Raw genomic sequence first — 12,397 nt, 5'->3', positions numbered from 1 at the left:
TTGAACTCATCCCACCTCCAGGAGGTCAGTTTTCTTCTTCACCTTCAATGCTAGCATCCCTTGACTGTGGCCTCCAATTCAGTACGGATGCCATTATGTGTACGAGCATTGCACACATTTCTGCCTATGGAAACAAATCTGTTGACCCAATTTTATGCACAGTGCAGAGAGCTTGTTCTGGCAGTCACTATTCATGCGTGGTGGTCAGTGTGAAGACAGCAAATGTTTGAATTTAAAAGGCTGTCATTTTGAGAAGGGGGAGGTAAACAGGCCCATTTCTCAGCTTATGCTAGCTGAATGAGAAAACTGAATATTTCCTTTCAAGATACTTCATTGAGTCTCCACTTCAAATTCTCCCCTCCTAGTCAGAATATGAACACTTATTCTACCTCCTCTTTTTCTTTTTAATAATTTTAATAATGTCATATTGTTTATAATTGGTAGCCAAAAAGCAGTAGCAGACGCAAGCATTGTCAAATCATAGAGAGGAAAAATAAAATCAAAGTGTAATAGAATCAAAATGTAGATATAAGAGGAGTTCTGAGAATTTCTGGATCACACAACCGAGGCTCCCCTGAGTCTTTGTGCACCTCGGGAGTCAACACTAGACATTTCTGATTTGTACATCAGCAGGAAGTATGGGGAACCCATGGCTCTTTGCATCTTTGTTGGACTCCAACTCCCATCTGCATGGCCAATGGTCAGGAATGATGGGAATTGGAGTCCAGCAAGAACTGGAGTGTCATCAGTTCCCCATCCCGTTCTATAGTGGTAGTAGATAAGCTTTATTGTACTAGCCAAAGGCCATGACGAAACCATACAGACACTATCAAAGAAATAAATATCTATAAATCTATTTAGCAAAACAGAACCTCTGCCTAAACCATCAGAATCATAAAATGTAGGAGCACACATAAATTAGGGGTCGCCACACACCTCCGTTCTATAGCAAGATGCTAACCCTTATTTCTCGCCCAGAGTCAGATGCAGTTTCTGCTCACCAGTTTTGATGGGGAATTATGACGCTGCCATTCAGCTTGCTTGATCTATCAGTTCATCCAGATGTTTTCCCGTTTTGGTTGTCCAATATAGGGGAGGGGGTATTGTTTTACACAATGCCTCATTGAGCTTCAGAGGTGATCATATCACTTCCAACTTGCAGCATGAGGCTTGCGGTGGCTCAGGAGGAAGACTGGAACTCATCTGTTTCACATGGTGCTCCTGAGGTGCTTGGAGTCTCTCCAAAGCAGAGCGCAAGGCAGATGAGTCCTACTGCCCTTTCCTGAGCATGGAGTCATCTCCACAGTCATGTGGTCCCACTAAAGCATTTGGATCACCTCCAAAGCGGTGCAGGCAGCCCCTCGGCTCCTTCCCCAGCTCTGAACATTAATCACGCTCACTACAGCAAGGACGAAAGCTTGCCGGGGCAAGTCAGTGGAGCTCTTGCTCCATGTAACCTAGTGCTATCTATTTAACTGGAAGTGGCTTCAAAGCACGTCTTTTGCTGCCGAGCGACAGCCTCTCACCAAAAGCATGTAGAGCCTCTGATAACGCAGGGTGTGCTTTCAAAACACAGTTTACGTTACGTGGAACTATGCCCTAATCTTGGTAAAGAGGCTAATATGTTTTGACTGGAGGTGATTTTTTACCTCAGCCCACCACACATATGGCTCCCATTTTGTTTCAGTTGTGCTATAGTAATAGGCCCTTAATTCTTTTGCCACCACTTCCTCTCCCCTTGACTTCGCTTACATGTAACAGGCCAGAATGTATATTATGTGAGGTAATTCAGAGATGACCACAGAGCGAGAAATGCTCCTGCTGCTGGGTAACCACTGAGAGCCCAAACAGAGGCCATTTGATTCCTTTCTCCTCAAGGGTACCTTTGTTTCAGGTCATTGCTTGCAACGATGAGGCTGTGGTTAGAACTAATTTAGTGTGCCTTCCAGTTAGTAAAGAGAGGAGGCTCGCCATCTTATTTTTCCTGCTATCTTTAGAAATTAATTTGCGTCCCATCTGTTGTCCAGTTGGAAGGACTGTGTGGCTGCCCTTTTTGAAGAAGAAAAGGCCTATCCCCCGGCCCCTTTCCCAACCAGAAGCACCTTAAAAGTGCAATTATTTCTTGCTGCAAGCTTGCAAGCAAGGGCCAAACTAGATACCCTTTGCCCTAACAGCTTGCGTTTTTAAATAAAAACAAGAGCTTTCCCTGGCCATTCTGGATTTCATTTCCTCACTTGAAATCCCCTTCCCACCTTCTTTCCAATCCATGGTAGAAGAGAACCAGCATGACCAGTGGTCAGGGATGATGGGAGTTGTAGTCCAACAACATCTGGGGACCCACAGGTTGAGAACCGCTGCTCTGTACCATTATCCAGCAGAAATAAAAATTGCCTTTTGCTATTTATTTTTAATGTACATGACTTGTAGCGTTTCAGGTGCCACTTATGCAATTGGCTCATCAAGTAGCTCTTCATTAATAGAATCACAGAACTGTAGAGTTGGAAGGGATCCCAAGGATCATCTGGTCCAACCCTCTGCAATGCAGGAATCTCAGCTAAAGCACTAGTAAGTTTCCCCCGTCGCATCTCCACAGCAGGACCCTGACTTTGCATGAACTATTATTTTAATTTTATTTTATTGAATGTTGCCTTTCTTTAAGAAATAAAAAAGGCTGCAATTTGTCCCACCCATCACACAAGCGCAACTTCCCACTGTTACATGTGGAATGCACGTTGAGCCACTGTTGCTAGCGTAAGGCTCCTATGAATATAGTCCTCAAAAGTCTCAGTTTGTGTGTGTTCTTTTAATTTTATGGATTCCACAAAAGCCTTAGTGAAAGAACTGGAAACAACAAAGGAAGAGGAAGCCAAATGCTTGATTAAAAAACTAACCAAAGCATTTTTTCACAAGAGCTGGTCACATTTTCAGAGTGTCCCTGTAACAATGGCAAGTGCTTCATGCACATTCGTTCCCATGAACTTTGCACTTGAGAACCTCTGGGTATACAAGCCATTATTATTATGAAATTGAAAGGGAGTGGTCGGTCTCAAATTCCCCGGGATCACAGAAAAGTAGGACTTGGTTGGGCTCATGTTTTCCATGAGTCTAGTACAGCAAAGGGAGGCCAAGCCGGGGGCAGAGGGGAATTCATTGGTTTGAATTCTGAATTTACTTTTGAAGAAGTTAACTGTGGCATCTCATGCCAGTGCCTTTGTTAGGCGATCATGGTTTCATGTCACAAAATTTTATAAACCTGCAAGATTTGAGTGTGAAACATCCTGTTAACTCTGTTCAGTCTACTAATAAGAGAGATAAAAAGCTTTTGACTCGGCTTATTAAAACTATCTAATGCATAGAGCAAAAGGATGTTAATATATATATATAACCGGCTTTCTCCTACTTATCTGTACTCCACAAGATGGTTTGACGATATTGCCTAGAAGCACGGTGCAGTGGTTATAAAAATAGCAGTTAAAGTAATGGATCCTTCGCAGTCCTGGATGGATACTTTAGAAACATCTCAAATTGATAAAAAGAGCAGCTTCTGCAATTCCTCAAATACTTCTCCAGCCATTCATAATAACTACTGGACAGAAGGGAGTTTATGAAAAGGGAGGAGTGTGACTGTTGTCTCTTTAACCAGAAAATAAGAACCTCTGGATTAAGGCAACTAAGTGACTGCATGAATGGAACAACCTTTGCTCACACAACTGAACTACTTCTCCCTCACCTATACCCACACCATCCACAAATCTGTTCCAGAGGGTTGGGGAAAGCCTCAGAGCTCATTCATTAAATTTGTTGTATGCCACCATGGTGTCAGTACATAAATGACAATTAACAGATTGATGTCTTGTTTCATACCCAGATCCTTTTTGCTCAACAGTTTTTATTTTCTCTTCATTTCTTGCTGTGCCCTGCCTGTTGCTTGACTCCTCCTTGCTCTCCCTTAACATCGGAGTTAGTTGTTGCAAAACACCAAGCAGCAGTTGCCTTATGCCAAGTGCATGCCAAGGCAATCCTGGAATTGTGTCTTATAATAATATTGGCTTTTCAGCACTGTTAAGCAGCACCCATGTGTATTTGGCTTCAAGAGAGGAAATTACAAGGGATAAATGATTACCCAATTTGTTGAGACATTGAGGTGAACCCACAGACTTGTAGCTTGTGCTATTACCCACATATTAATCAGAGCAGTGTGTAAGTTCAGTGCCATTAGTCTGGGCGCCAGTGGGCTCCGGCATGCTTAATGTGACTTTTGTAGCATTAGACATGGTTTCAGAGCAAGGGCACCTCTCAGTTTTTCTGTCTTCAATACAGCTTTGATCTTAGTTGTAGTGAGATACATGATATGTACGCACACACACACACAATATATATATATATATATATATATATATATATATATATATATGGTGTCAGGAAGATGTTTAATCTAAGAATAGAAACAATTTCAGCAGGAGCTGGCATTAATTTGCAGAACAATTCTTAAAATTCTCCAAAACATGTCAGGCTCCATCATCCATGTGCAAAGATGATTCTGTGTTCTGTTGGGGCATCTCAGAACTTCACACCAGGAATGGGGGACCTCTTCAGCCAAAGGGGCACATTCCCTTATCGACATTCTTCGGGGGTGGGGCACCTCCTAGTAGTGGGTGTGGCCAGAAGCAACAGTGGGTGGAGTGATAAATGTGATTCATAGCTTTGTACAAGAAGCTGCATTCAAGCCACACAGAAGTCAGGGGTTTTGCATACACACAGGCACGTCCCTCCCTCCAGGCGAGCAAGAGACATCATTATCACTTTCCAGCCAGGCAAAAGTACTCCAAGGTGTGGAGCCAGCTTGCTTGTAGCATGGCCTGGGGTGTCGCTTGGGGAGAGTCCCAGTGACCAAACATAGAGAGGCCTGGGGGGCTGAGGATCCCCACCAGTGCCTCATACTCTGGTTTCCCACCTTTATTACTGCTCTGACTGGCGTCTTTGAAAAAGGAGCCTGAGGGTCTCTATGAGTCTCTTGCCTTTCCTGATCTCTCCCATGTTTTTCCTCCACTCTGGACTGCAGGTGTGGCCTTCTGCAAGTTGGAGATAGGGTGCTTTCCATCAACAGCATTGCAACAGAAGATGGGACAATGGAAGAAGCCAACCAGCTCTTGCGGGATGCAGCACTTACTAACAAGGTTGTGCTGGAGATTGAATTTGATGTAGCAGGTATGGAAACAATTGTTTGATACAGCCCCAAACTCCCTTTTAATGGTGCTTCTTTGTCTTCAGACAATGTCTTAAAACTGCAGATTTAATGGATTTTGGAGGCAGCACCAGGTTGTTTTCAGCAGTTGAGAAATTAGATCAGGCTCATGAACTCAGTTGTTTCTTAGCAAGTACTCCTTCTTGCAGCTAGAAACAGAGGGTTTCCCTCAAGCTTCTAGCATCGCTTCAGTATACTTTTGGAACAGCCTTTGGGAAAGCCTCAAGCATACCATCAGTGGTATTGCAACTTTAGTGGAACTTAACTAGGAGAGGGACTGTGGCCCAATGGCAGAGAACATACTTTCCACCCACCCACCCACACACACCCACACACACATATACACACATGCACACACGCACACACACACACACACATACACAAAATACCTGGTAGATGTTTTTAGATGTTTTAATTGTTTTACCATTTATGTGTTGGCTACCCAGGGCTCCTTTGGCAGGAAGTCTGGGATGGAAATAAGTGAATTAATTAATACTATGATCTCCTCTTCAAATACCATCTTTGTGTTAGGGATGGGATATTTGAAATAGCTCTTAGCTGTGTGCTCCCACAATTTATCTTCACAAGTTGTGAGCGAGGCAGCACAGCTCAGCAAAGCAATGTGGAACTGCATTATCCTTTCTTGTCTAATCTTCTTGGTTCTACAGAATCGGTCATTCCCAGCAGTGGTACCTTTCACGTGAAGCTACCCAAGAAAAGAGGTGTGGAGCTTGGGATTACTATCAGCTGTAAGTATGGCTCAGGTTACAGCTGCTTACTTAGAAGTTGTATTCATGTCAGGTTTTCTCCAGGTCCACCATATGTGTGGTGCTGCCCCTTGAAAATAGTTTCAAGCGGCAACTGCTGCAAAATGCTGTGGGTGTCACTGCTTTTTATTTATAAACTCAGTATTCCAAAAGATATGGGATGCGGGTGGTGCTGTGGGTGAACCCACAGAGCCTAGGACTTGCCAATCAGAAGGTCGGCGGTTCGAATCCCCACGACGGGGTGAGCTCCCGTTGCTTGGTGCCAGCTCCTGCTAACCTAGCAGTTCAAAAGCACATCAAGTGCAAGTAGATAAATAGGTACCGCTCTGGCGGGAAGGGAAACGGCATTTCCGTGCACTGCTCTGGTTCACCAGAAGCGGCTTAGTCATGCTGGCCACATGCACGGAAGCTGTATGCCGGCTCCCTCGGCCAATAAAGCGAGATGAGCGCCGCAACCCCAGAGTCGGCCGTGACTGGACCTAATGGTCAGGGGTCCCTTTACCTTTTTATTCCAAAAATTAGTAATTTCAAAAAATCCTAATAGTTTCACATTTTGATATTTATCCAAAGTTCACACTTAAATCAGTCAAAGCATCTTAGTAGAATTACATCAGCTTAGTTCCTGGCTGCATCTAGTGTTGTGACCATTATATTTAATATTCAAATTCCAGATGAGTGCATACTTAAAAATAAAACTAAATAGCCATAGCTACATCACCACCTCTTGACTATAAAATGGAACCAATAGTGGCTGGCATCATAGGGCTTTTGTGAATATGAACATAATTATGAAACAATTAAGAAACAATAATGTAACTAATGATGGTATGTCAAGTGCAGGTGATCAAAGCATGTGATACTTGCTGCAAAACAGATACTTGCTGAGTTTTGCAGTAAGTGGAGTAAACAACTGGTCCTTTTAAAATAAGTTATGTAATATGTAATGTGCCTATTCTGGCCTCAGCTGGAATACTCTAATTCAAATACTTTAATTAAAGTCTTAGTTAAAATAGCTTCTCCGAGGATTGCTTGAGAGGGTTACATCTTGCAAGACATCATTTTGTCTAATCATCATTAAAACTCTTCCTGTACTGTGTAAGTTTTACAAAATATTTTGAACTTGTAAGCAGGTCAAGATCAATTCATATGTTTCCTTTCAATGTGATGAAAACTTTTTTCATTTGGGTCTACGTTTTACCATGTGGTAGAATCTACCTCAGGAGTTGGCACAAGGTTGAAAAGGATCTGTGATCTCACCAAATGATTTGTGGTTGACACTAAACAGTTTAGTAATAGCAATGTCAGTAAGTCCTTTTCCTCCTTCGTAAATTAAAGCGCAATCCTATGCATATCGACTCAGAAGTAAGCTCCATTGAGTTCAGTGGGATTTATTCCTAGGTCAGTGTGTTTAAGATTGCAGTCTGAGGCAGCTGAAACCAACAAAACTTGGAGGGGAGGAACACCAGGAGTAGATTTTTATGTGAAAAGACTGTGGTTTTAAGACTAGCACTGAAAACCATGTTAGAAGCCCTGATCTTACTACCACAGACAGGGGAGACTTTCAACACATGTACATTGGTAGTATGTGAAGCGGAATTTAACCCTCCTCAGAAATAGCTTTGTGAATTGTTCTGTTCTGTATTCAGGATTTGGAGGAGAGCTTGAAAGGAATATCCTGCTAGAACAATGTTTAATTTATAAACCCTGTCTTAAGTTAATGGATTCTACAGAAGTATTCTAGTAGTAGTAGATTTTTATGCTGACTGCTCCTCTTTTCTAATTCAGACCTGAAATGTATTTTGTCCTGTGTATATTTGTGTTCCTCAGCTATCCTTGAGTTCTCACGGCTTTTTTAAATCATCTCTCTCCCCCCACAAACCCTTATGAACACTTTGTTTCTGAGATGTGGCTTCATAGCTGTATTAGACTTTGTTTAATTACACATTTCCCAAATGCTGCTTTGTCTCAATCAATAGTAGAAGGTGTTTTATAACTGGCAGAGTCACTGGTGCATGTGAGTTATGTGCTCAAGCTCCTCTGAGGGGAATAATTTCCCAGTCCAAGTCATTATGCATCCTATTAAAAACACAAAATGGACATGTGTTTTGAGACACTTCATCTATCATACCATAAAGCAGAAGTAGACAGGCTCCCTGCAGATATTGTGGGAGCATGCCTATGAATCAGGAAAAGTAAATAAGAATGTTGAACATCCTTCCTCTTTTGTTGTGCTGAGACATGAGCTGGTACCCTCAAAACGTGGAATCACCCTTAAATGCCCCTTAGTGTGAATACTGTGATCCATACAGAGGTGGCCAGCTGGCCGAGTTGTGGGCTCAATTGGTGCCGTTACTAGCAAGACTGAGATCTCTTTACTTGCCAGCTGCAACAATGAAGGCGAACAGGGCGCAGGAAGGGTAGCTTGTGAAATAGTATCAAGATGGTTTGAGAACAGCTTGCATTTCTGTTGTCAAAATGCCTGGTTATTGATCTGCAGAAATGTCACAAAGCTAAGCGTGTTTAATGTAGTAATACCTAAGAAAGAGAGTGTTTGATTGAGGTTTCTCCATATTTCTTCTGCGGGGGATATTTTAACTTCTAAGCCTCAGACTCAGACTACAGTGAAACTTTGGATCAGAAGCCATACATACGCAGACATACGTACACGTGAGTCTTCTGGTGCAATGAAGCATTATATAAGGAAGTTTCTTTTTAAAAAAGAAATTATAATTCCAAACAGGTGATTAGCCTGTAGTTAGCAATTGGTGGGATGGTGAGCCTCAATCATATAGGCTGCATTCAGACATCACACTGAATTTTGGTTTAGCAAGATGTGAACAAAGCTAGCCTTCTTCCAGACTGACTCCCTTCTCTTTCCTTCTGTGTGACCAAAAGTCTGCAAGCTTTAGCTTCTACTCTTGGATAGCCGCAGTTTGTTATGTTGAATAACTTCAGTTTGTCAGTCTGGGCAACCTGACAAGCCATGGGGTGCTCAGTGGTACAGCTGATCCCTGCAGAAGACAGCTTTGATAGTACTGCGCTTTGCACTTGGGAAAGTCATAGCACCATAGAGTTTGAAGGGACCGCAAGGGCCAATCTAGTCCAACCCCCTGCAATGCAGGAATCTTTCCCCCCAATGTGGGGCTCAAACCCACGACTCTTGAGGTTAAGAGTCTCATTCTCTACTGACAGAGCTATGCCAAGTTCCAAGCAGAAAGCCTGTAAAGTCCCTTACACGGTGGTTCTCAAGCATTGCGCAATGGACTTTTACAAGAGGGCGAGACAACTTACCTGTCAATCATCTGATGTCATAACAACACCTAGTGATTGACAGGCAGGTTGCCCCACCCACCTGTAAGAAATGACCTATGGGAGTGGGATCTGCCTGCCAGGCCAAAATGGTTTCCTACCCCTGCTCTAGTACATAGCACCATGGGAAACAAGGACAATGTCATTTTCATTCACAACTCAAGAAGGCATGGCGGAGTTCTAGTAGAATAGAATGGAGATATACATGAAGCCTTTAATATGAATTGCCAAATAATAAGCCTGAGCTGCATATAATGGCTCCATGAATTAAAAACAAAGCAAGCCCATTCTAATTTCAGCATTGGATTAAAAGGCCAGCTGAAAGAAAACCTGAGTGGTGAACAGGAAAAGGTGGCGCTCGCCCACGAGAATTTAATTTGGCTAATAAGATCTAGTAGGGTTAATTGAATATTAATTGACTGCTGATCAGTAGTCCCCTAAATTAGTTTGTATAATTTGCATATTGGGAGGAGCATCATAGAACAATCAGTACGATACTGAATTACTTTTAAGAGGAGAGTTTGCCTTGTTTAATATTATTAAGCTTTTTTTTTTTTTGTAAAGTGTTCTAATTATATGTGACTATTTAAAGCAAATTGAATTGTTACCAGTTCTGCTGAATTCTGGGCTGGAAATTCTTTTAATTACCGGTATGCAGCACAGCTTCCTAGACCTATGTTGCTACATCCAAATTAAATATCATTAAGCCTGTTTTGAAAAGCGTAATTCAAATTTTGCCATCGACAAACCAACTCCAGAGACCGAATTATTTCTTCTCTGATGGTATCTTCTTTTGTGCTTATTAGTGAGTGGGTTGCTGCATTCAGCAATAATGTGTGTTGTACCAGGACAAATGTAGGCCTAGTGTGCATGTCTAACTTTGATGAGAGAAGTGTTGTTTGGGGCAATTACAAGGCCACTTCATGGAGAGTTGAATTATTTTATGCCTCTGCTATCTGTAAGAGCCCTTCAACAAGTTAACCTTAATAAGTGCTCGGAAATGGCTGGGAGTAAGATCCATTGGACTCGGCCAGCTATACTTCTGAGTACATGTGTAGAGAATTGCAGTGCTAGACCTTTCTGCCTACTTCTACCATTGCTGATATGATCTAATAATGGTTGATTGGACTATGCATAAAGGTAAAGGTAAAGGGACCCCTGACCATTAGGTCCAGTCGTGGCCGACTCTAGGGTTGTGGCTCTCATCTCACTTTACTGGCTGAGGGAGCCGGCGTACAGCTTCCGGGTCATGTGGCCAGCATGACTAAGCCGCTTCTGGTGAACCAGAGCAGCGCATGGAAACGCCGTTTACCTTCCCGCTAGAGCGGTACCTATTGATCTACTTGCACTTTGACGTGCTTTTGAACTGCTAGGTTGGCAGGAGCAGGGACCGAGCAACGGGAGCTCACTCCGCCTTGGGGATTCGGACTGCCGACCTTCTGATCAGCAAGTCCTAGGCTCTGTGGTTTAACCCACAGCACCACCCGCGTCCCTCTAGGACTATGCATAGGTACTGACTAATTGAATTTTTATATTATTCAATAGAGGTGAATTTGTTCAACTAGGAAGTTAAAAAACAGGAGAAAGATCTGAACAGCTTTGGAACTGATTCTTGTTATCTCCCTCTATACTATTTCTATGGTAAAAATGCCCTTAGTTTTAAACAGGTATTGGATGTCCTGGTCTGCCCACAATCAGATGTGGCTGAGAAAAAGATAATGAAGTGAAATGCTTCCTGGCAAGAAGCCGTACTCTTGGATTCCCTCTACAGTCCTATGTGACAGGGCTGGGGGGACTTCAGGCCAATGGATTGAACGTGGCCCTCAGGCCTGCTTGGGATCTGTCCGTGAGCTGTGATAGTGCCTGCTGCTTGCCTGGAGGGAGGACGCAATGGGTGGACATATGTGTTGGAACCTCTGGATTTTGTGTGACTGGAACGCAGCCTGCTGTGCAAAGATAATATTCACATGTGTTGCTCCATCCACTTTTATCTCTGGCATTCCCCACAACTAGCATGCAGCCTCTGAAAGGTTGCTTGCAAGGGAACGTTGTGCTGGAAAATGTTCCCCATCCCTACTCTATGGGTACATCATCTTGTTGTATGTGGAATCTCTAGGACACCTGCTCTGCCCCCCTTTACTCTTAGCTATCTTTGTGGATCTGTCTGCTGTGATACTCCTGCCCCAGGAGAAGGAAAAGGTTGCACCATCAAAGATAGCTGAAGGGTGGTAGGTGTTCCACAGTATTTCCTCTTACTCCCATTCACCACCTCTCCAGCTTTTGGTCACTTTGATTTATTTATTGCTCTCCTAATAATGGTTCTTGCCACCCCTTTGCTTCCCAAGCCTAGTTTTTCTGGAGCCATCTGTGCTCACCCTTTGTTAGGGATGTTGGAGGATTCTGACGGGAATGGAAATAGCTTCTTTTTGCTTATTCGTCCCACGTCTGGAGCAGAAATCAGGCCAGCAAATATGATCAATATTTGCTTCTCTTGTTCTTTTCAGTCCGCAAATGATGCATAATCGATAACTTCCCCTCCCCGAGTTGCATTGCATTTCCTTTGCATTGAAATGAATGGTATTTGTGTTTAAATAAATGGTGTGGAGTAACGTGATGATAAATTAACCACGTAATGAATTATGTAAGATTCTACTGTATCAGACAATTCATGAGAGGAATTGTATAGCTTCTGTTGGCAGTCAAACTGCAGTGGAGCAGAAGCAGTGCTGCATGAGACGAAACAAGGGTCTGAACAGAAATCGATGCCTTCTTACTCTTTTCTTGTCCAGGTCATTGGTCTCTGTGAATACAACTCAGTTGTTTGATCATAAGATAAATCAAGTTGTGGCAGTTCTCCCCCCCTCCTACTCTCCACAGCTGATTGGGGATTCAAGCCTGGGGGTCCTGCAGTCTAACCATTGCACCACATGGGCTTATATTGTTGCCATAATCATGATGCTATGAAAGGCCAGAAAGAAATCTCCTGTTTGGGGATAAGTGTGTAGAAATGTGTTGTTCTTAAAGTGCCTGTCAATGCCAATGCTTAATAAACTTTAGGCCAAGTGTTAGGCTTTCT

At 42.9% G+C, this 12,397-nt stretch overlaps 1 protein-coding gene across 13 annotated transcripts in view; it reads left to right on the top strand.

The window, feature by feature from the left end:
• GRIP2 (glutamate receptor interacting protein 2) overlaps positions 1-12,397 on the top strand; it is a 355,815-nt gene that overhangs the window by 321,284 nt on the left and 22,134 nt on the right. For all 13 annotated transcript variants that reach the window (XM_081901426.1, XM_081901423.1, XM_081901420.1 and 10 more), the window contains exons 13-14: positions 5,063-5,208; positions 5,914-5,994. In XM_081901426.1, coding sequence (XP_081757552.1) covers positions 5,063-5,208; positions 5,914-5,994 — 227 coding nt within the window. The remainder of the gene's footprint in view (positions 1-5,062; positions 5,209-5,913; positions 5,995-12,397) is intronic.

This window comes from Podarcis melisellensis (assembly GCF_964234715.1).
Source record: "Podarcis melisellensis genome assembly, chromosome: 2".
Lineage (NCBI taxonomy): Eukaryota > Metazoa > Chordata > Lepidosauria > Squamata > Lacertidae > Podarcis > Podarcis melisellensis.
Note: the sequence above shows the minus strand (reverse complement) of the source record. Positions and strands in the feature narration are given on the sequence as shown.